Source organism: Xenopus laevis, chromosome 6L, assembly GCF_017654675.1.
Source record: "Xenopus laevis strain J_2021 chromosome 6L, Xenopus_laevis_v10.1, whole genome shotgun sequence".
NCBI classification, from domain to species: domain Eukaryota; kingdom Metazoa; phylum Chordata; class Amphibia; order Anura; family Pipidae; genus Xenopus; species Xenopus laevis.
In genome coordinates, this window is record NC_054381.1 from 29211593 (window position 1) to 29232383 (window position 20791).

Consider the following 20791-nt stretch of genomic DNA (forward strand, 5'->3'; position numbering starts at 1 on the left):
TTTAGAAAGCTCAGTTTCTACCGAAAAAAACAATGTATAATTTTCCTAGGTAAACTATAGGTTTCCCCTCAGAAAATGCCCCTAAAGTGAGAGAGCACAAAATGCTTAAAAACGGCTGGCATTTCGCGTAACCAAAATGTGAAATTCTGCTGGCACTTAAAGGGTTAAACCACATCAGCACTGGCTGTCTGAAAAAATGTGCTGGTGGTGGTACGGCACTAATATATAGCTTTAAAGGGCATGTAAAGGCAAAAAAATAAAATCCCATTTTTACTTTCTTTAATGAAAAAAACAAAACCTATCTCCGATATACTTTAATTAAAAAATGTGTACCGTTTTTATAAGAAACCTGACTGTATGCAGTGAAATTCTCCCTTCATTTACTGCTGTGGATAGGAATTGTCAGATGGTACCTAACTGCTGAGCAGGGAAACAATCATACTTATGAACAGCAGGGGGAGCTCCCGCCTTACTTCCCAGCCATGCAGAACTCAAGCAGCTTTGTTTATGACGATTCCTAAGCAGCCCAGACCACACTGAGCATGTGCACAGTCTTCGTCTTGCAAAGATGTTTAACAAAGTTACAAGATGGTGACCCCCTGTAGCCAACTTTAGTAGGCATAAATGATTTGTTTGATTAGGCTTGTGGTGCAGTAAGTTCATGTTTATGTTTAGTATACAAAATACAGCATTTCTAGCCTTATTCTATTTTAGACTTTACATGCCCTTTAAGCAACAAATCTCTTCTTCGGTCGACTAATCTCCCCTAAATGCCGGCTAGAATGTAAATCACCAGTGGGGGTGGCCCTTGGATTGCTTCAGCTTTCCGAAGTTTCCTCGTGAGGCAACTTCGGAAAAACTAATCTCCCCACGTGAGTCACCACCACCCTAAAGGAAGAAGGTATACTGACTGATAAGTACTTTCAATTTATATTGATGCAAAAATTTTGTACTCCAATGTTTAGGGTACTTGAAAATGATTTAACTGTGACACCTCAAAACTCCCAGTCAAATCTCCTCCTCTTCGGGGAGACTAATCTCCCCGAACTGCCTTGCATCGGCTAGAATGTAAATCGCTGGAGGGATGGCAATCAATGCGTTTTGTTTTCCGAAGTCGGCCGAAGTTGCCTCACGAGGAAACTTTGGGCGACTTCAGAAAACAAAGCGCTCTGAGTGCCATCCCGCCGGCGATTTAGATTCTAAGCGGCGGGAGGCAGTTTGGGGAGATTAGTTGCCCGAAAGTAGAGCCGATTTATCGCAGGGCGACTAAATCTTCCCAGAGCGTGTGTCTCTTTTTTTTTATTATTATTACTCTTTCCTGGAGCAGCAGGTTTAATGCTAAGTGAGTATAATGTGGCAGACAATAAGTTCACTCCTGCTTCTCTCTACTATGGTCATTTGTTTCACATGCTCCGTCTCTACAGTCCCTCTCCTCATGATCCAGGCACACAGGCGGTTTCCTGACTGCCACCTACTGCTAGAGCTCAATGTGCTTGCTTAATGCTTGGTCATGAATCAAGGAGCCATGTTAACGCTTTCTAAATGTATTCAGATCCTATCTTCACAAACAACATCTTAAACTTTTACAAAATCTTATTTCACCCTTTGTAATTACATACTTGCCTAGTCTATATATATTTATAGTAGTTCTACCAAAGATGACTTTTTTTTTTGTCTTGTGCATCATTTTGCCCAGATACATACAAACTACAACTTTTATGAATAAAATGAGGGGTTTGAGGTTTGCAGAAGTTTATTGTATCTGAAATACTGCTCAAATACTGTAGCTTTGTAACTTTTTACTTGACTTTTCCATAGACAACCATTTTTATGGGGTGCAACAGAATAGCACCTCCTCTTTATGGTTTGTGTATCAGATAACTGAAGTGGGAAAAGAGTAACTTTTACATCAGAAAAAATATCCACAACAAACCTTTTCCTAAAAAATTATGTTCCCTATGATCTTCTTAATATTTTTTTTCCCTCTCATTTAGTCATGCTTGACATATATCTGCCCAATCTGTTGGGCAGGTTAGGAAATTCGTTCACATGAGGATTGCATTTGGCCCAGGATGAACCCGATTTGTCCCAGCTTGAGGGTGGCCAATCAAAGTCACCTCACCAACGGGTGGATCTTCAGATACATGGAGTCAGCTTAACGGTCACATATGAATCCATGTATCATACTCTACCTTTACTATTTGCTGCTTCAATTGCCACACCTACATTTGCTAGAACTACACAGACCAGTGCAGCAAGCTTCTTATCAAGATTCATTTACTGGGCAAACAAACACACAGTTCACTTCAGCCTGCCAAAACAATTCTTGTATATTGCCTGCATTGTAACTGCAAATGCAAATCTTCTTTTTGAAATCTTACATTCTTCAAAAATGAAACTAAAATATGTTTATATCGCAGATAATGAAGAGATTTGTAAATACTGTACGCCTGGAAGTAAGAGGAAATGGTTTCAAAAACTGTAATTTTTTTGTATTTCTTTTCCTTCATAATGTGACTGCTGATTGTGGCTCCATGACACCAGAATTCACAAATAATCCATTTCAGCAGTTTCTAAATACTTAGTTATATATTTCACAAGCTGCTTTTCATTTGCAGGATCCTTTAAGTAAAAATGGCCTCCGGATAATTTGTGTATGTTAAAATCTCCACTTGTAATGTCCTTCCATGCTGAGGAAACAAAAATAAGATGAAGATATAGTTGAAATAAAAATGCAAGGGGCGCTTTAAAAAAATCTATCTGATTCAATAATATTTGAGTTTTGGCCCAGACTTGCAATCTGTAGGATTCTGGCAAATGCCAGAAGGGCTGTGGTAACATGCGATAGACATTCATTATTTATTGGGTATATGGGGGGATGTTTGGGCCCTTTACACTTGTTTCCATTCACAGAGCTACCATGTGACTTAGTACCCATCGCTAAACACTGGTGGACAGGTTCATAAACCACTGGACCACAGAATTTCCATTTCACCTTGGATTTATGTTTATCTTATAGCTGTGCAATTATAGTTTTTATTATTCTTTCCTTAACAGTCCTTTTGGTTTTCTAAACACCTTTCCAAAAATGGTGAACACTTTATAATATTAGCTCATGCTAGTTTGTTTAGTAGAGCATACAATACATTTGGAACAATCCAGATATTTGTATGGCCCATTGCATGGATAACGTGTAAATTTAGGAATTTTTCCAAACTTTTGGATCATCCTTATGTACTGGGTTGTATGCCACTTCTTATATGATAAATGTTCTTACCATGTGATGATGCACAATAGCGACTGATAAATCTGTTACCCCCAGCCAATAACTCTGGTTTGAAAGCATTGAATTGAAATGTGAGTGGCAGGGATTATATTAACATCTTACCATCTAAATCATGTGGAATGTCCTCTGTGCCATCAAAACAGGTAAGTCCACAGGTGAGAATGTGGTTTTCTGGCTTGTTAAAGCTGAAGCATTAAAGGAAAATGGCATATAAGAATCAATAAGTAGAGTTTGAACCTGACATTAATAAGAATCTGAAGGGTAAATACAATTAGTAAGCACATGTATCATATGCTAGCATGCGAGTACCATTTGTTATTCAGTGTTAAGCATTTCAGGGGTCATGTCTGAAAATATAATGAAGCAGTATGTTCACAAGCTGACTGAACTTTCTTAAAAATAATTCATTTCCAAGCAGAGATTATAGTTCAGAAGAACACTGGACTGTAGACACCTTAAAACACCTTTGCTAAAAATAAGCAAAATAAATTGGACCTGTATATGGAATGCATCCTGCTTATAAGATCAGAGGCAGACACTGCTGGGCACATGATTCAAGTATCCTAACTCTGAATTATAAAACAGTTGTGTGTTAATATGTAGGAATACAGTCCATAAGAAAAACATGAATCTAAATATAGACTGATACTTTCTTCTACAGCCAGTCCACTTACATAAAATTCTCAACAACCCTGAGATCAGCTCTGAGTGGAGGAATAAACATCTGCAGTGCATCCTTATTCTGCAAGATTTCCTTTGGTGTTCCTCCTGCTTCGGACATATACCTCAAAAACTCCTCATCGCTCAGCTCAGATTTTTTCACCGCAGAAGACCTTGATTTTGACTGCAGTGTCAAGAGAATCAATTTGTCTGATTTGTAACTAAATTCACAATTTACAGCAATGATAAGATAATGACAAAGCAACTCTAAGATTCACTAATATATGTTACTTTATATTGCACTTGTTTATTGTTAAAAAGGATTATTTCTTATTTGTAATTCTATAAGGAACAGCAACCTTGTTAAGTATAGTAGCTTATACAATGCTCTTCCCAACTCCAATTTACTCATTTTACCAAACATATATGAATACATTATTGTCTCCAACTGACCATATGTATGTATGGTGTATCATATTAACCCTATTACAATTCATCAGCATTACAGATCTATATGCTTTAAATGTGAATTGGGATGTGAAATGTGAATAATAATAATAAATGTGTAATATTAAAAGTATCTTTATCTTCACTTAAATAGTACTGTTTTATTTGTGACCTGCAACAATATGTTTTCACTGCCCTTAATTATAATCAAGAAAACAGAATTTAAATCAATAGCTTTTATTTTTCTAACTAATCACTTTGTGGACGAGAGCTGCCTTTGGCAAATTCCAGTACTTACATGTGGGGCTGATACCCCAGACACAAAAAGATGGACAGGCTCCAGGTTGTGCTTCTCCTTAAGTGTCACTGCAGTAGCAAAACTAGTAAAGGCACCAAAGCTGGAGAGAAAAATAATACAGATTTTTTCTTTTGGAACTGACAGGTTTAGACAACACACAAGGAAATCGTTAAAGGATAAACAGCAATAAGCACATGCTGGCAATATTTAAAGGAAAACTATACCCCCAAAATGAATACTTAAGCAACAGATAGTTTATATCAAATTGAATGACATATTAAAGAATCTTACCAAACTGGAATATATATTTACATAAATATTGCCCTTTTACATCTCTTGCCTTGAACCACCATTTTGTGACTCTATCTGTGCTGCCTCAGAGATCACCTGACCAGAAATACTACAACTCTAATAGGAAGAAGTGAGGAAGCAAAAGGCAGAACTCTGTCTGTTAATTGGCTCATGTGACCTTACATGTGGTTTGTATGTGTGCACAGTGAATCGTACGATCTCAGGGGGCGGCCCTTATTTTTAAAATGGCAATTTTCTATTTATGATTACCCAATGGCACATACTACTAAAAAAGTATATTATTATGATAATGGTTCATTTACATGAAGCAGGGTTTTACACATGAGCTGTTTTAATCAGTATCTTTTAATAGAGACCTACATTGTTTGGGGGGTATAGTTTTCCTTTAATAAAAGTTTCACTGTTATAGCTGCAACACTGGCAAAGCAGTTTGGCAAGTTTGTAGCTACAATTCAACTCAGTCAATTGTTGCTGATGCCTTAAGTTGTCCAAAAAGGGTCCCTATTGTCTGTCAAATTCTGTAATGGTTTATTCTACGTCTTCTAGATTCCAGATACAAAAAAAGGGATAGCTAAAGAAATGTTTAAGCTTCTTTTTTTCTGTTCTCTGTACAGTGCAATGTTTAAAGACGTGTTCACACTCTCATAGGTCTACACACCTGTGGCCAAAAAAAGCAAATGCTTTTTCATGAAGCTTTGGCAGCAAAGTGTGGGTTACTTCATTGACTATTTGGTCCATCGTCAGAGCAAAAGCTTCTTGGGAACGTGATTCTCTTCCAGGAAGCCTTACAGAGTATACTAAGTGAAATTGAAATTTAAATCAGTTAAATGAATAACACCCTTACATACTCACAGAAAAAATCATACTTCTAATAAACAATAATTATTTTGTGTTTCTTGTGTTATTGCTTCTGTATTAAAAAGGTCAAACCCTCAATATGAGACAAGTTGTGATGTATAGTAGATAAGTATTTATCTGTTAGACAGACATGGCACTGCTTAGTAAAGCTTTGCTTATTCCATTAGGCCATGCCCTCAACAGAACTAATATATTTGTATATTTGTCTTATTTTATATATATATATATCTATATATAATACACAAAAGCCATAAATATCCTGTAAATTATATCCTTATAAACGGTGAGTTCTGATGTCATCAGTTATAAACGGTGAGTTCTGATGTAATTTCTGTCACATGACTCACTGAAACTTGTGTATTATAATAAATAAAGTACCCCCAGTTGAAAAATATGACGATATTAGAAGTTACCTCGGAGTTCCATGACCTGTATAAAAACACTCGGCCTTCGGCCTCGTGTTTTTATATGGTCATGAAACTCCTCGGTAACTTATAATATCCTTATATTTTACAAGAGGGGGTACTTTATTCACTATATATATATATATCTATAAATATCTATATATATATCTATATATATCTATATATATATCTATCTATATATCTATCTATATATATATATATATCTATCTATATATATATCTATCTATATATATATATATCTATATATATATATGTATATATCTCTATCTATCTATATATATATATATAGATATATATAGATATATATATATATATACAAATGTATTGTTAACACTAATTTTTATTGCTTATCTTTCTACTCAGGCCCACTCCTATTCATATTCCAGTCTCGTATTCAAATCAATGCATGGTTGCTAGGGCGATTTGGACCCTAGCTACCAGATTGCTTAAAATGCAAATTGAAGAGCTGCTGAATAAAAAGCTAAATAACTCAAAAACCTTAAATAACCTTAAAAACCAATTGCAAATTGTCTCAATAAATCACTCTCTAGATCATATTAAAAGTTATCTCAAAGGTGAACCTCCCCCTTTAAATAATAAAAATAATCTGGAGCCAAAAGCTAAAATAACATTTTTTCTATCACCATTTCAGCAGTATATACAATACAGCAAAAGGGGAAACACTGTGTGCACTGGCTCATCGCTATTTATTAGCAAGTCACAAAGGGACTGCCGTATGTAGCCCAGTACAGTTATCTGTGCCACAGTTGTAAGAAATGGTCCTAGCAAGCTTTAACTCCCCAACTGTAAATGGTTAACCTATGAAGCCCCTGAATTCCCAATATACACAAACAAGTAAAATAAAAGGGTCCATTCATAAATGTGGTAGCCAGTTTGCACTAAAAGAAAAAAATCTGGTATGCTGCAGTTTTTAATTTATCACATCAGCAAAACCCTTGCAAAACATTTATGCACAGAGAGCTGCAGAAATACATAACATTCCAAACACTAGGTCCCTTAGGACATGAATTAAGTGCTTTGTCTTGTATTGAAACTGCAGTATCAATTAAAGGAGAACTAAAGCTTAACTAAAGATGTAGGCTGGAAATGTTGTACATTATGTTTTGGGCTTTTGTACCAGCCCAAGTTATACACAACCCTTTAGCAGTAAAGATCTGTGTCTCCAAAGATGCCCCTGTAGCTCCCCATCTTCTTTTCTGCTGATCTCACTGCAGATGCTCTGTGCTGCTGTCACTTATTGAGCTTAGGGGTCCACTCACAATATACAGTACACATAGAATATAAATGTCACAATATAAGGCTGATTAGTAATTAATACGGATAATTACCACATGGCAGCTCAGAAACCAGTGCAACTAGCATCATAATTTAATAATCAGCCCTGTAGCATCAGTTTATATTACAGACAAACCTCATTTTCTGCTTAATCATTCGATACAAACCCTAAGCTCAGCTTCTCAACAGCTGCTCAGAGCCCACTGAGCATGTGAGTGTCACAGACACTTTCCAAGATGGCGATCCCCTGTGACAAGTTTGAAGTCCTGGATCATTGCTGCTATTGAGAAGCTGAAAGTTTAGACTGATGCAATAAGCTCATTATATAAAATATGGCATTTTTAGCCATATTCAATTTTAGGGGTTAGTTCGCCTTTAATCCTTGGCACACTCCCCAAGTGAGCTCAACACCTATGGAAATGTAGGCACCTATATTAGATAAAGAGAGATGTGTCTTGCTTTTTGTCATGCATGTCTTGCTTTTATTTGATGGTGCAGGGTAATGCAATGCAGCTTTAATAGAAGAAAACACATAATAAATGTTAAAGGGGTTGTTCACCTTCCAAACAATTTTCAATTCAGTTGTTTTTAGATTGTTCCAAAGAAATAAAGACTTTTTCCAATTAATTTCCATTATTTATTTTTTACTGTTTTTCCAAAATCCAAGTTTAAAGTTGAATGTCCCTGTCTCTGGAGTCTGGCAGCTCAGTAATTCAGGTGCAGACTGTGAACTGTTACAGTTTTGCAACATTTAGTTGATACATTTCTCAGCAGCATCTCTGGAGTATTAGCAACTATTGTATCAATTCTAATAGCTGCCTGTAATGAAACACAGAGATTCTGCTCAGAAGGGACTAAATATATCCCTTTAGAACAGTTTACAGGGTCGGCGACCCCCCCCAGAGCTGCTTCAGAAGGTGAAAAAATGACACTTGACACTTCAATATTAGAAAAAAGATCACACGCAGAAAATAGAAAGTCATTGGAAAAAGTAATTATTTCTGGTGATCTATTTGAAAACAACTAGTTGTTTGAACGTGAACTACCCCTTTAAAGGAAAACTATACCCCCAAAATGAATACTTAAGCAACACATAGTTTATATCAAATTGAATGACATATTAAAGAATCTTACCAAACTGGAATATATATTTACATAAATATTGCCCTTTTACATCTCTTGCCTTGAACCACCATTTCGTGACTCTATCTGTGCTGCCTCAGAGATCACCTGACCAGAAATACTACAACACCAACTGTAACAGGAAGAAGTGAGGAAGCAAAAGGCAGAACTCTGTCTGTTAATTGGCTCATGTGACCTTACATGTGGTTTGTATGTGTGCACAGTGAATCTTACGATCTCAGGGGGTGGCCCTTATTTTTTAAAATGGTAATTTTCTATTTATGATTACCCAATGGCACATACTACTAAAAAAGTATATTATTATGATAATGGTTCATTTACATGAAGCAGGGTTTTACACATGAACTGTTTTACTCAGTATCTTTTAATAGAGACCTACATTGTTTGGGGGGTATAGTTTTCCTTTAAGATGATACAATTAAAGTTTGTCAAGTCTAGTATAGTCCAGCTATTAATTTGAAATGTTTTTTTTAAATTACATGCAGTATTTACATTCCTTTATAATATTAATTATTCATGTACCCGTGCAGATCCGGGTACAGAACTGTTCGTTGTATCATTTATTATATTGCTTCCACTGATCCAGAAAGGCAACACACCTTCTACCGACTCATCAAACAGCCTGGCCCATTGTGCAAAATAGATTGATCCCCCTCCAGCCCATGGGAAACATATTAATCTTGTTGTTGCACTGGGTCTTCGATAGAGGCAGGTGATTAGTTTGTCCATCCTATCAAAAAAAATTAAAATATAATAAAATAAAATGTGGTTATATAGTGACTATAGATAAACTACTAAATAATTTGTAATAACTAATTTCGAAAGCCTACAATATTATATTGTACAATATTACTTGTTATCAAACCACTATTAGTTTGGAACCTGTAATCCAGTACTCTCAGAATACTGGAAGTTTCCCCAAACATCCTTTATTTTTTCTTATCCATTGTTTCACTGTAATGTTCAGGCGGTGCCTTATAAGTCATGTTAACTAATCCAACATCAGTGGCGGCTTTTTTTTTCCCTAGTGCTCCACTTACCACCATCTGCCCCCATGGCAGTATCTTTTTGCAGTGTCATTGACATACCCATATCTGACGGTCCCCAGCACAGTTACATCCCTTCCACCCCTGTAGTAAATAGTAGAACTTTATATATTATAATATGTTACAATACATTTCAGGTACATTGGGACTGCAAGTTTGAAAAAAAAACATTAATGCAGTATCCAGGTCCTAGGAATTGAGGATGCTGTACTTGTATTTGCATTGCATAGCGTGTATGAAATAATACTGATCCACAAAATCTATATGTTTTTACTCAGTCCTCCAAAAACAATATTTGAAATCTCTCGATCAGACCAAATGCAAAAGGTCAAATAGATGGAAAAAGACTTTTAGAGGAGTTCTCATTATTGACATAGGGTGACAATGCACCATTATCTTGCCAACTAACTGACCCCACGGCATAATGAGTGGTCAAATAGCTGTGATACAATCAATCCAACTAAAGAAGATCTATGAGTGATTGAGAGGAAGATTTGACTCCAGTCACCTCATCAGCTGCCAATAATACATCCACCTACCAATAAGGGGCATGAACAGAAATTGGACAGATAGGAAGGCAGACAGGTATGTTGAAATTGCAGTCCCCCCTCTGAAGTGCCATATTGGTGGCATGGTTTAAATTGCCCACATGGGCATTTACGACTACTTACAATCACATTTGTAATTGCATAGGGGGCGGCTACATTCCATTGTCAAGATAAAGCAGAATACCCTTTATTAGTCTGGGTTTATACTGTATTCCTTAGCGAATAGGTGTTTGTGTGTCAGTTTAAGTTACATAGTACTCCAATGTCACTGTGATTTATATGTATGTCCTATTTATGAAAAACAGCACAGACCATGTTTACCCCTTCAGAGGCAGCTCTGCTAACATACAAAATCAGATCAATAATATCATTGAAATCTCATACCTCCCAACTGTACCGTTTTGAGCGGGACAGTCCCACTTTTGACAGCTCAACCCGCTGTCACGGATTTGTACTGATTTGTACTGTACTGAAGTCCCAAATAACTCTGATCTCCTGCACTGAACAGTCAGAAACAGATACAAAGTTTCTCACTTAATTGGGTCTTGGCAGGCAGCCCAGAATAGATACTTAAAGGGCATGTAAAGGCCAAAAAATAAAATCCCATTTTTATTTTCTTTAATGAAAAAGAAACCTATCTCCAATATACTTTAACTAATAAATATTTACCATTTTTATAAGAAACCTGACTGTATGCAGTGAAATTCTCCCTTCATTTACTGCTGTGGATAGGAATTGTCAGACGGTCCCTAACTGCTGAGCAGGGAAACAATCATACTTATGAACAGCAGGGGGAGCCCCCGCCTTACTTCCCAGCCATGCAGAACTCAAGCAGCTTTGTTTATGACGATCCCTAAGCAGCCCAGACCACACTGAGCATGTGCACAGTCTTAGTCTTGCAAAGATGTTTAACAAAGTTACAAGATGGTGACCCCCTGCAGCCAAATTTGAAAGCATGAATCATTTGTTTGATTAGGCTCGTGGTGCAGTAAGTTCATGTTTATATTTAGTATACAAAATACAGCATTTCTAGACTTATTCTATTTTAGACTTTACATGCCCTTTAACATACTTTTGTAACAATTAGTTAAGTAGTTGATCCTCTAGAAGGAAAGGTGTTTCCCCAATCAGGCAATCAGCAGGGCTCTCCTCCACCCTTAAAAAAAAAGACAATTGTGGAAATTATACTTCAGTTTGATAAGAACCAAGAATCACAGCTTAAAGGGTATTCACCTTCATTTAAAAATAACATAACATATAAAAACCACAGAAACTTTCATAACCTGCCAAATTATGTAAAATGAACATGGTAATTTGAAGGTGTGGCCACAAAAATGGGCGTGACCAAAAAAATGTCGCCACGATAAGCGCACCAAATCTTTTTGTCCCTCTTTTTGTTTCCTAAATGTTGGGAGGTATGCAATCTGGTCAAATTGAAGTAAAAGGGGTGGTTCACCTAAATTTTAGTATGTTACAGAACGGCAACTTTTTATTTGGTCTTCATTTTTTTTTTTTTTTATAGTTTCTGAGTTATTTACCTTCTTCTTCTGACCTTTTTTCAGCTTTCCAATGGGGGTCAATGACCCCATCTAAAAAAACAAATGCTCTGTAAGGCTGCACGTTTATTTTTATTGCTACTTTCTATTACTCATCTTTCTATTCATCAATGAATGCATTGTTGCTCGGGCAATTTGGACCCTGGCAACCTGATTGCTCAAACTTGAGAGGTGCTGAATAAAAAGCTAAATAACTCGCAAATAATAAAAAATGAAAACCACTTGCCAATTGTCTCAGAATATCACTCTCTATATCATGCTAAAAGTTAACAACCCCTTTAAAGGAGAAGGAAAGGCTAAAATTAAGTAAGCTTTATCCGAAAGGTCTTTATAAATACACCAGTAAACCCTCAAAGTAATGCTTCCCTGAGTCCTCGGTCAAAAGAAACACAGCATTTCTGTCCTTCTATTGTGTACACATGGGCTTCTGTATCAGACTTCCTGTTTTCAGCTTAAACCTCCAGGGCTAGGGCTTGAGCATGCTCAGTTTGCTCCTCTCCCCCTCCCTGCTGTAATCTGAGCCCATAGCTACTAGTGAGCAGGGAGAGACTCAGGCAGGAAGTGATGTCACACCAAACTAATATGGCAGCTGCTATCCTAAACAAACAGAGAGGTTCTAGAGCTGTTTACTCAGATATGGTAAAGCATTCTACAGAATAAATAGTGTTATAGCTTGCACTATTGTGGCTAATCTACTGACAATAGACTGCTTTGGTACCTTCCCTTCTCCTTTAAAAAGTATTGGGATAAAGAGGTGCAGAGCTAAAACCCCACACGATGTCCTAAAACAACGAAACCACACAAACAAGATCGATGCTTTTTATCAGCCAGAACCAGTGAACCTGCAGAGCTGTTTTCGCTACAGAAGCGAAGTAGTTGAATGATATTTCCAGAGACTGCTACACATGTTATCTGAGCCGTCACTGACCTAAACTACTGACAGGGAAAAAAAACCCCACACAAAGCAGCTACACCAGCCTCATAAACTAACAATACCTCACAGCTCGGGGAAGAGTGCTTGAAGTAAACGCAAAGCGCCAGAGAGCCAAGCCTCGTTCTGGAACAGGAAGCGTAGCTGATTGGTTGTCAGGTCTGTGACGTTCTGTGAGTTCGGGCGAGTGATCGGCGTGCTTTGCGTAAGGACTGGGTCTATCATAACGACAAGTTCTTTAATGCGGTGCTTCCTCGCAGCTCATTCTATGATACATTTATTGTTGGTTACATTGCTATTTCCGCATATTTCGCAGTAGGCCTCCAGTAGGCAACATATAACTGTAGAGAGGAAATACAGTAGGGGTGCAGCATCCTTCATAAAATGTGTTAGCGTCACGGTGGCAGACCCAAGTGGAGAATTAGAAGCTTTAGGGGAGCTGTCCTAGCTAAGCAATAGGTAATACACATTTCACTGCCCTTGACTTTTAAAGGAACAGCAACACCAATATTTCTCTTTAAAGGAGATAAGTAAGCTTTATCAGAAAGGTCTATATAATTACACAGTAAACACTCAAAGTAATGCTGCTCTGAGTCCTCTGTCAAAAGAAACACAGCATTTCTTTCCTTCTATTGTGTAGATTTAGACTTCCTGTTTTCAGCATAAACCTCTAGGACTAGAGCATGCTCAGTTTGCTACTCTCCCCTTTCACCCCTCCCTGCTGTAACCTGAGACCAGAGTTACGAGTGAGCAGTTAGAGACGCAGGCAGAAAGTGATGTCACAGCAAGCTAATATGGCAACTGCCATCCTAAACAAACAGAGCTTCTAGAGCTAGTGTTATAGCTTGCACTATTGTGGCTAATCTATTGGCCATAAACTGCTTTGGTAGCTTTCCTTCTCCTTTAAACATATCCATTCTAAACACTTTAGTTAAGATTGTGCAATATTGAGAAATGTGACTATAAAATATTGATTAATGTGAACTCAGACTTTCACAATACAAATGCTTTTCTGATATATATATATATAGATAGATAGATCTATTCTTGAAACTGCTTAAAGTGGACCTGTCATCCAGACACAAAAATTTGTATAATAAAAGTCCTATTCTAATTAAACATGAAATCCAATTTCTATTTTTTATTAAAGCATTTATAGCTGTTGTAAGCTCATTTAAAAATCTGAGCTGTCATTCAAATATTGTCTGCCCCTCCTCTATGCCTTAGGCAGGTAAGTATTTCAATTCCCAGCCATAAAAACAATAAAACACTGTAAGATCACATAAGTATTTTATTAAATGGCCTATATCCTGCAGCTAAGGAACAAGTGTCAGTTTGTTTGATGAGACAGTCTGAGTAGGAATCTCTGCTCTTGGTTTGCAGAGTCGCAATACCAGCTTGGTTGATGCATGTTCCTACTGACAAACATGTAGCACTGTTACTGCTTGGCTGTCTGTTTACAGATGCTTAAGTCACAAGTTGGATGGTGTATAGGCAGAAAAAAGAAGGAAAGCGCGTGTTTACACTGATCAGAAAGCTGCATTGAGTAGAATGTACAGTTCTAGGTTTGAGGAGCCGGAATACAGCTTTTGAGTAAAATAACAAAGTCATTATATAGCAAGATATGTGAGAGGAGTGAACTGGAACCCAAGAGAGCGAGTACAGAATGCACAGGGAAAATACTGTATAGGTTATATTAGGAGATGGAATTATAGAGTTAGGAGTCCCTTAATATTGAATTCATCAATGTTATCTAACACACAAAGATAAAACATGACAGATTTCTGCAGATGGTTACCATGCACTGAGCCTTCATTCCAAGCAGCGTGTTCTAGATCATTCCACACGGACACATTTATCAGCTCACCACTGGCTCCATTTACTTGCATAGGATTTTTAGAGGTAACTTTATTTTCACTATTTGATAAATATTTCCCTCTGGCAAATTTTAATGTGTTCTAGTTTCACTTTCAGGTAAATACACTCCAATACATTCTTTATATAAACTTTGCCGATTAATTTTACAGAAAATGTAGTTAAAACTATGATGGCTTCAGTAACTCCAGTTTAGCCCTCTGCTATTAAGGGTAATTTAAGTGGATTTCACAAAAACTGGAGTAATTTTATTTCATTTTTTTTTTACTTCTAGCGCAAACTGCAAGACCTATTTGTTGAGGAACTAGGTGGAGCCCATAACCTGTTATTCCTCATGCCAAAGAGGGGGCATCAGCTTTACTGTCTATAAAGACAGACAGACATAAATAGCAATAAATATTTTTTATCAATACATTTGTTATACATTATTTTGTGGGACAGGGTTTTTTTGGTTTTTAATTCTTAAAATTTTAATTTTGTTTGTGTCAAGTACTCCAAATTATATCTGCTTTTGGAATTCAATGCACACATGAATGCGTACTCTTCATAAAAACTCTTCCGCTCTTCATTTTAGACAAAGATGTAAGAGAGAACTGAAAATTGTGAAATACACTAAAAAGACGATAGAAATTTTTGACAGCGGCACAGACATACGTACCGGAAGAATGTTGTGCATCCGACTACTATGCGAATGCTAGAACTTTCCTCCATACAAAATGAATGAGAGACGCTATTATGTGCTTTGCCCTGTCTAGTGACATCTGGTTATGTCTGCAGCTTTGCATTTCTCCAGTGTTATGCATCACAAGATAAGGTGGATTGTGGTGATTCTCATTCTTTTTAAATGTCAGTACCCTTAAAGGAGAAGGAAAGTCTAAAATTAAGTAAGTTTTATCAGAAAGGTCTATATAAATACACCAGTAAACCCTCAAAGTAATGCTGCTCTGAGTCCACTGTCAAAAGAAACACTGTGTTTCTTTCCTTCTATTATGTACACATGGGCTTCTGTATCAGACTTCCAGTTTTCAGTATAAACCTCCAGGGCTAGGGCTTGAGCATGCTCAGTTTGCTCTTCTCTGCTGTAATCTGAGCCCAGAGCGATCAGTGAGCAGGGAGAGACTCAGGCAGGAAGTGATGTCACGCCAAGCTAATATGGCAGCTGCTATCCTAAACAAACAGAGAGCGCTTCTAGAGCAGTTTACTCAGGTATGGTAAAGCATTCTGCAAAATAAATATAGTGTTATAGCTTGCACTATTGTGGCTAATCTATTGGCAATAGGTAGCTTTCCTTCTCCTTTAAGATGGATATAGACATGCAGATTTTATTCTTTGTACGACATAACCGTTAATTTTCATGTAACGTCCTACAATTAACCATTTATATTAAATAAACTAATTAAAATAAATCAGATGTTCTGGCCATTTATTGACAGCAATCGTACGAAATGTATGTTAGCTGACAGAAATCGTCTAACCAATAAACGAAGCAACCGATAACTATGGTATGAAAAATATTGTGACGATCCACACACGGTCCAAAAATCGTATGAATCTTCTTTACGTACATCGTTATCTTGGCATCTATGGCCAGCTTTAGAGTTACAGTACCCCTGCTGTTCTGATTTGTGAAGCCAAACAAAGCATCTCTATCCTGCTCTAAATGATCCCTTTTCAATCGAATGGGAAGCAGAGCGGGTCAGTTGTCAAAAATATTTGACTGATTGAAAAGTGATCTAGGGCAGTTAGTGGTGTTCTGATCACTGCCACAATAACAGCTACCAAAATGTCACATTTTAGGCCCTTAAATATAGTAGGTTTGTGTAAATAAAAAAGTATATACTTCATAGTTTAACTAAACCAATCTGCAACAGAATTCAATATTAAGTTATTAACAGGGAAATGTTTAAAATGGCACAAACTTAGTACCAGATTTAATAAGAACTGAATTGTCAGGAAGCATGGATTGGTCACCTTTTTAAAGCAAACATCTCCATTAGTTGCCATACACCAGGAGTGCCCTTTACTAAGGTGAGGTCTACTTTTAGGGACAGATTTATCAAAACTCAGATTTTTTTTTTTTTTTTTACATGATTCAAATTTTTTTTGCACCCAAACGCACACATTCAAGGCATATTTTAGAAAACCTGAATGTCTGTTAATAAGAAAAAAAATTTATGTAAAAATGTGTTTTTTATCTGAAAACTTGATCAATTCAAGTTTTCAGATCATAAATCTAATCAATTCGAGTTATTTCGCCACATGAACTCGATCGTTGAGTTTTTCATGTGAGTTTTCAACATTCAGATTTTTCCATAAACACGCAGACATTCGAAATTCGAGTTTATCCGAGGTAGACAAACCCTCACACAACTCACAAATTTGATTCTTGATAAATATGCCCCTAAGTAGTGATGTCCCATTATTAACTACACATCCATAAAAGCATTGTTAGCATTCTGTTCAATGGAAAATATGACAAATACTGATTAATGGGAAAATGTATATTGTTATATTTAGCAAACAACTCTTTCTTATGTAACCTCCACATAATAAATATCTGAATGAAACAGGAGGGTGATCTAGACAAGCTGTTTGTTGGCAGTGTCTTGAGATCTACTGATCACAAGCTAAAGGTCTACTGGTAGATCCCGATCTAACTTTTGGGCAACCCTGCCATACACTGTGCAAACTTTGTGACTTTTGTTGCATTGCCCCCATTGTCTAAATTTGTGTTAGGCACACACCATTCATTCCAAAGGTATAGAAGCATGGTCATATGGGGCAGGGTGCTGGGGTTAGTTAACTATGTAATCCTACCAGGCTTTTGAACTCTTAAAGGAGAATTTAACCTGTAACATAAAAAATTCCTACCCCCCTACTCTACGTAAACCCCCCCCCCCGGGCAAAAGCCCCTAACTTTTTTACTTACCCCTCGGTTGCAGATTCTGTCACGGCAGCCATCTTTTTTTCTTTGTTAAACTTCGGAAGCAGCAGGGAGTTTCAGCAAATGCATAGTTGAAGTAATATTCATGTCCAAAACAACTGCGCATGCGCTGAAAGTCAAGAAAAAATTTCAAAAATTTTCGTGACTTTTGGCTGCAGTTGTTCGGGACCAGAATATTACTCCAACTGCGCATGTGCTGAAACTCCCTGCTGCTTCCGAAGTTTAATGAAGAAAATAAGATGGCTGCCGTGAACTCCCAAGGACAGAATCTGCACCGAGGGATAAGTAAAAAGTTAGGGGCATTTGCCCGGGGGTGGGGTTCAGGTAGGCTGGGGGGGGGTCTACGTTAGGTAGGGTTTTTTTATTTTACTGGTTGAATGCTACTTTAATTATTTTTAAAAAAAAGACCAGCAACTTAGTTAATTTCTTAAATACAGATGAAGCAGAGCTTTATGAATTAGGAGGAGGACTTTTCCCAATTGCTTGGATGGTGTGAATGCATATTGTGTGTGCCAGGTTCACTCTGCTCTTTGTGGTCTGCATTACTATTCCCTACACGGTTGTGCAATCAAGAGCCAGGGATAACCATTTAGAATCAGAATTTAGAATCAATCCGATTCTGAAATTAGTTGGCCTATCACTGAACCAAATGCGCAATAGTATTCCAAAAAATTAACAGTCAAAACTTAAACAGAGATTGTCTATTTTGTTACAGGAAAATGTGGACAGGCAAATCCATATGGGACTCTTGGCAACAGAACTGGAATGAAGTTTTGGATTTACATGGGTGTATTGGTTCTCATGTTCCAGAAAGCACTGCATGTTTTCAGGATATCCCCACAGAAAGCAGGCCATTGTACCAATTTCTACGCACTCGACAATCCTTAAAAATCTGATCCAGAAACCATGCACTAGCTCAAAGATGAAAGCACATTTGGGAACCAATTCATTAAGCTACATGCCAGCTAAACACAAATGGACCTTTTAAAGCACCAGTCCCACCCCTCCAAAAAAAAAAAAAAAAAAACCTTTCCATTCTGGCATAATCAACATTAGCCCCAGCCAGTTACCAGGTTTATCGTTTCAATATAACACTGTGACTTAAATAGAAAAAGCTAATTACAATTCTATGCCCTGTTCTGATGAATAGGGCCAGCAGCACAATGCCAGGAAGAGTACAGCAGCAATATCCAAATGTTAAAGCGTTAGAGTGTTCATGATGTCAGTGCTCTCCTCAAACTCCAGTTGCCAGAAATACCTTAAAAATGAGTCATTTGTTGGCATTCTCAAAACCAAAGTCTTGATGCTTTTTTTTTTTTTTTTTTTGCTGCAGATACAACCAAATGTAGAGAGTTTTATTTTACATGCATTCTGCAGTTTTCTGTATAAAAATGATGGTGGGTTAAAGACCGGAAACTCAGTCCACAAAGGAAAAGGTTTTTAAGTGAAAGGAATGTGCTTTAGTTCTTTTTGTACAAGTTCTTCATGAAAAATAAGATCAATGATGGCTCTGTCCCATGCCTGTGTGGTGCCAGAATCTGCCAGGATTCTAAGATTTCTTCATTATTTCAGGTTTCCTTTGCCTCTCCATTTGCTTCCATGTACTTTGTGCTTTTTGTTCATGCACATTGGCTACTCGAGTCCCTTCATGACTACAGATGGAATGCAAATGTGCTCCTTACTGCAACACCAAGCCGACCTGTAAGGAAGTAAAGATGGCCATGGTTATTCTACCATTTTCTAAACAAAATACACACACTGGGGGATATAATAAGTATTTGAGAAAGAAACTGCAAAATCAGACTTCACTTTGTGGTGCTCGTGCAAAAAGCCAGAACAGTTTATTGTTTCTTATCTACAATCTCAGTGTTACAGGTTGAGATTTCATTTCTTGGCCTGTTCTTACAATATGAAGCCACTGTAGCCAGTAGGAGCAGAATTGCTGTGGGAGTGTACAGTGTCCCTTTTTTTAGTTTATTTCAGCCCACTCCCTCATGCTGCAATATTACAGAGTATATTGTCTCTTAAAGGAGAAAAATGGAATCATCCTATTGTGGATTATTTTGCAAAAGTTTCCACCCCTGACACTTAATGCAATGGCAGACGTAGCTGTTTGTCGCCCGCGGTAATAAAGTGGTAAAAATAATTAATAAGGGAAACTATCGCGAAAATGAAAATTTTATATAAGCTTCAGCATACTGGAATAAGAAACATTTAAATACAATCAATTAAATATTCTGCATTGTTTCTGAAATAATCAAATTTATGTTCACTATCCCTCTCTCAGCATCTGTTTCTCTTCATTCTGTCTTCTTGCTGCAGTTGGGTGTCAGATATTCATTGACAGATCCAATGTATCAGAGTTCACTTATATAACTGATTTCATTACAAACAAAATAACTGACTTTTGCACAAATCCTGCATGTAGATAGACATGATGTCTGATGATTTTAATAGTCTTCTAGGCAAAAGGAGCCCCCCTATAAGATATATTGGATCTGACTGTCAATGAATATCTGACACACAACTACTGCAGGAAGAGAGAATGAAGAGAAACAGATGCTGAGAGAGGGACAGTGAAGATAAACTTAATTATTTCAGATTTTTTAATTGATTAAATTTAGAAAATGTCTTATTTCAGTATGCTGAAGCTTATATTAAATTTTCATTTCCGCGATAGTTCCCCTTTCATGCCTTCTTGCAGTTTCCAAAAATTAAGCCATATAGCTGCATATAAAGTGTTTTACATTCAGTGATCCCCATTCTTTGCATTACAAATAATTTCTGGATGCTCTGTAGCCCCTGGCTATCTCCTGTGGATTACAAACAGCTGCATCTGGCATTGCCCTTATCTTTTCCAGGAAGGCTACAACCAGGGTTGTTTAAAAATGTTGACAGAATAGGTACTCTTAGAGGAACCAAAAAATGAAAATGTTTTAAAGAAATGATAATATATTGTACTGTTGCCCTGCACAGGTAAAACTGGTGTGTTTGTTTTAGAAACTATAATTTCTGAAGAATGCTGTTGCATGCTACAGAGCTTATCTGTTATCTACTATGTATCCTGTGCCCTTTCTCCTTTTTCAGCTTTAATGGCTGCCCCCTGGTGACACAGTAGTCTATTTATAGAAAAAAAAATGGTGTTACTGTTGTTTTAAGATCTGCA

The 20791-nt window shown here is 37.1% G+C and overlaps 2 protein-coding genes across 5 annotated transcripts in view; both read right to left on the reverse strand.

Moving 5' to 3' along the window:
• Positions 1-1735: 1735 nt before the first annotated feature.
• On the reverse strand, positions 1736-13025 carry olah.L (oleoyl-ACP hydrolase L homeolog). 4 transcript variants are annotated; one of them, XM_018267298.2, is made up of 8 exons: positions 12872-13025; positions 11392-11475; positions 9325-9455; positions 5662-5800; positions 4692-4791; positions 3961-4130; positions 3389-3471; positions 1736-2690 (listed from the first exon to the last, which is right to left on the reverse strand). In XM_018267298.2, the coding sequence occupies exons 3-8, from the start codon at positions 9452-9454 to the stop codon at positions 2548-2550; spliced, it is 765 nt and encodes a 254-aa protein (XP_018122787.1). In that variant the 5' UTR covers position 9455; positions 11392-11475; positions 12872-13025; the 3' UTR covers positions 1736-2547. The 4 variants fall into 4 exon arrangements, with proteins under 4 accessions (XP_018122787.1, XP_041421810.1, XP_018122788.1 ...); XM_041565876.1 differs by lacking the exon at positions 12872-13025 and adding an exon at positions 12718-12736; XM_018267299.2 differs by lacking the exon at positions 11392-11475 and having other exon boundaries at positions 12872-12936.
• A 5300-nt stretch (positions 13026-18325) lies between these two features.
• nmt2.L (N-myristoyltransferase 2 L homeolog) overlaps positions 18326-20791 on the reverse strand; it is a 32025-nt gene continuing 29559 nt past the window's right edge. The window contains 1 exon segment of the mRNA NM_001092647.1: positions 18326-19324. Within this exon segment, the coding sequence (NP_001086116.1) occupies positions 19304-19324 (21 nt within the window). The 3' untranslated portion in view covers positions 18326-19303.